Source organism: Gymnogyps californianus, chromosome 3 (genome assembly GCF_018139145.2).
Source record: "Gymnogyps californianus isolate 813 chromosome 3, ASM1813914v2, whole genome shotgun sequence".
NCBI lineage: Eukaryota > Metazoa > Chordata > Aves > Accipitriformes > Cathartidae > Gymnogyps > Gymnogyps californianus.
The window spans coordinates 29658921-29660466 of record NC_059473.1 but is presented as its reverse complement, the minus strand read 5'-3'; the positions used below and the strand labels follow the sequence as shown (position 1 = coordinate 29660466).

The window sequence follows — 1546 nt, the reverse complement described above, 5'->3', positions numbered from 1 at the left end:
ATATGTCTACAGGAGGAAAAGTCCTGCTGGAAAAAACCACATATACACACATATATAAAAAAAGCCTTCAGCACTGAAGCAAATGAGGACATTTCAATCATGGATAGAAAAATCAACAGTGGAATTTCAAAAAAAAAAAAAAAAAAAAAAAGGCAGAAAAATCCGAGCATTCAATAGGTGCACTTTTAAAAGATCTTAAGACAACTATTTCCTTACTAATTAAATGTGAATGCATTTACTACTTTACAACCAGTTATATAAGCCCACAAATTATATTAATCACATATTTTCAAATACACCCCAAAAATAACATTTAAAGAGATTAACAAAGTACATGCAAGTTTAAAGGCACAAAAGAGAAGGAAGACAGCTTTACACCTTTGTTAATACATACATGTGAAGTCTGATCGGTATTAGGCTGGAATATAATTGGAAAAATAAGTTCTAAAATGATAAAAAAAAGATGTCTCACTGTTTACACACTGTGAAACAAGTCATGATATCTTCCTCAGCATTTAGATTAGAAATATTTCTCTAATGATGACTCAGGAACAAAATGGGGGGAACTGAACCCTTCCCACTCCCTGACCATCCACATACATGGATTAATTTTCAGTAGTCCACCTTAAAACAAAAAAAAGAAGTGTCATCTTCTATCTGTGTTTGGTTAAAACGAGGAGAAAAGGGTAATGGAGGTTTTCCTCATATGTATCTTTTTCTTCATTTTTCAACTGCAAATAAAAAATGGATAAAGTGAGCAAACTGTATGAAAGCATTTTTAAAATACTGACAATTCTTGCTTAACTATATTCCTTAGTGCAAATGATACTACTAAATATTAAACATTTAATACCTAGAAAAAGAAATCTTAAGGTCAAATACTATCACATGTATGGAACAGTATGCCAAATAGTATCAGGAGTTGGTCAGAGTTTGTAGACAATTCACGCAATAAATAGCTGAACATTACTTATAAAAAAAGTGAGGTCCCAAACTGCTGTATTAAATAAATTATTCAAGTGAGATTTAAGGCCTGAATTAAATCCACTAAGCAAGGAACTTCAGAACAAAGGCTAAAAGTTTATCCCTAATCAGCCTAACTATTGCTGTATATTTGGTATTTAAGATCAACAACTGTTTCAGACCTCTGAAATACCATAATCTTACCTGAAGGTTTACATAATTGCAAGCCACTTCCAAGGCTGTAATGCAGTTCTTGATGGGCTTATTTATTAATTCTGTTTAATTTAAAAAAATCTTATTGTAAGAGAGAATTATAACCTGATAATTAGAGTGGTACAATTCCAATTGCTAGCAATAATGTTACGTGTGCTCTTCTGATCCACACTAAAAGAATATATTTCTAAAAAAATGATGAATGTTTATTTTCTTAGGTATTCTGGTTAAATGCAATTTAAAATGCATATACATATTAAACTGAAGTATGTGGAAACTACTCATACATATTACATTTTGTAATCTTCTCACATAAAAATATTTGCATATTTTTAATACAAGCCTAAGGAAGAAATGTAAAAAAAAATGC

The 1546-nt window shown here is 30.5% G+C and overlaps 1 protein-coding gene across 1 annotated transcript in view; it reads right to left on the bottom strand.

The window, feature by feature from the left end:
- Positions 1 to 492: 492 nt before the first annotated feature.
- Positions 493 to 1546, bottom strand: part of CAMKMT (calmodulin-lysine N-methyltransferase) — a 224718-nt gene continuing 223664 nt past the window's right edge. Inside the window, exon 11 of the mRNA XM_050894189.1 lies at positions 493 to 731. Coding sequence (XP_050750146.1) covers positions 654 to 731 — 78 coding nt within the window. The 3' untranslated portion in view covers positions 493 to 653. The remainder of the gene's footprint in view (positions 732 to 1546) is intronic.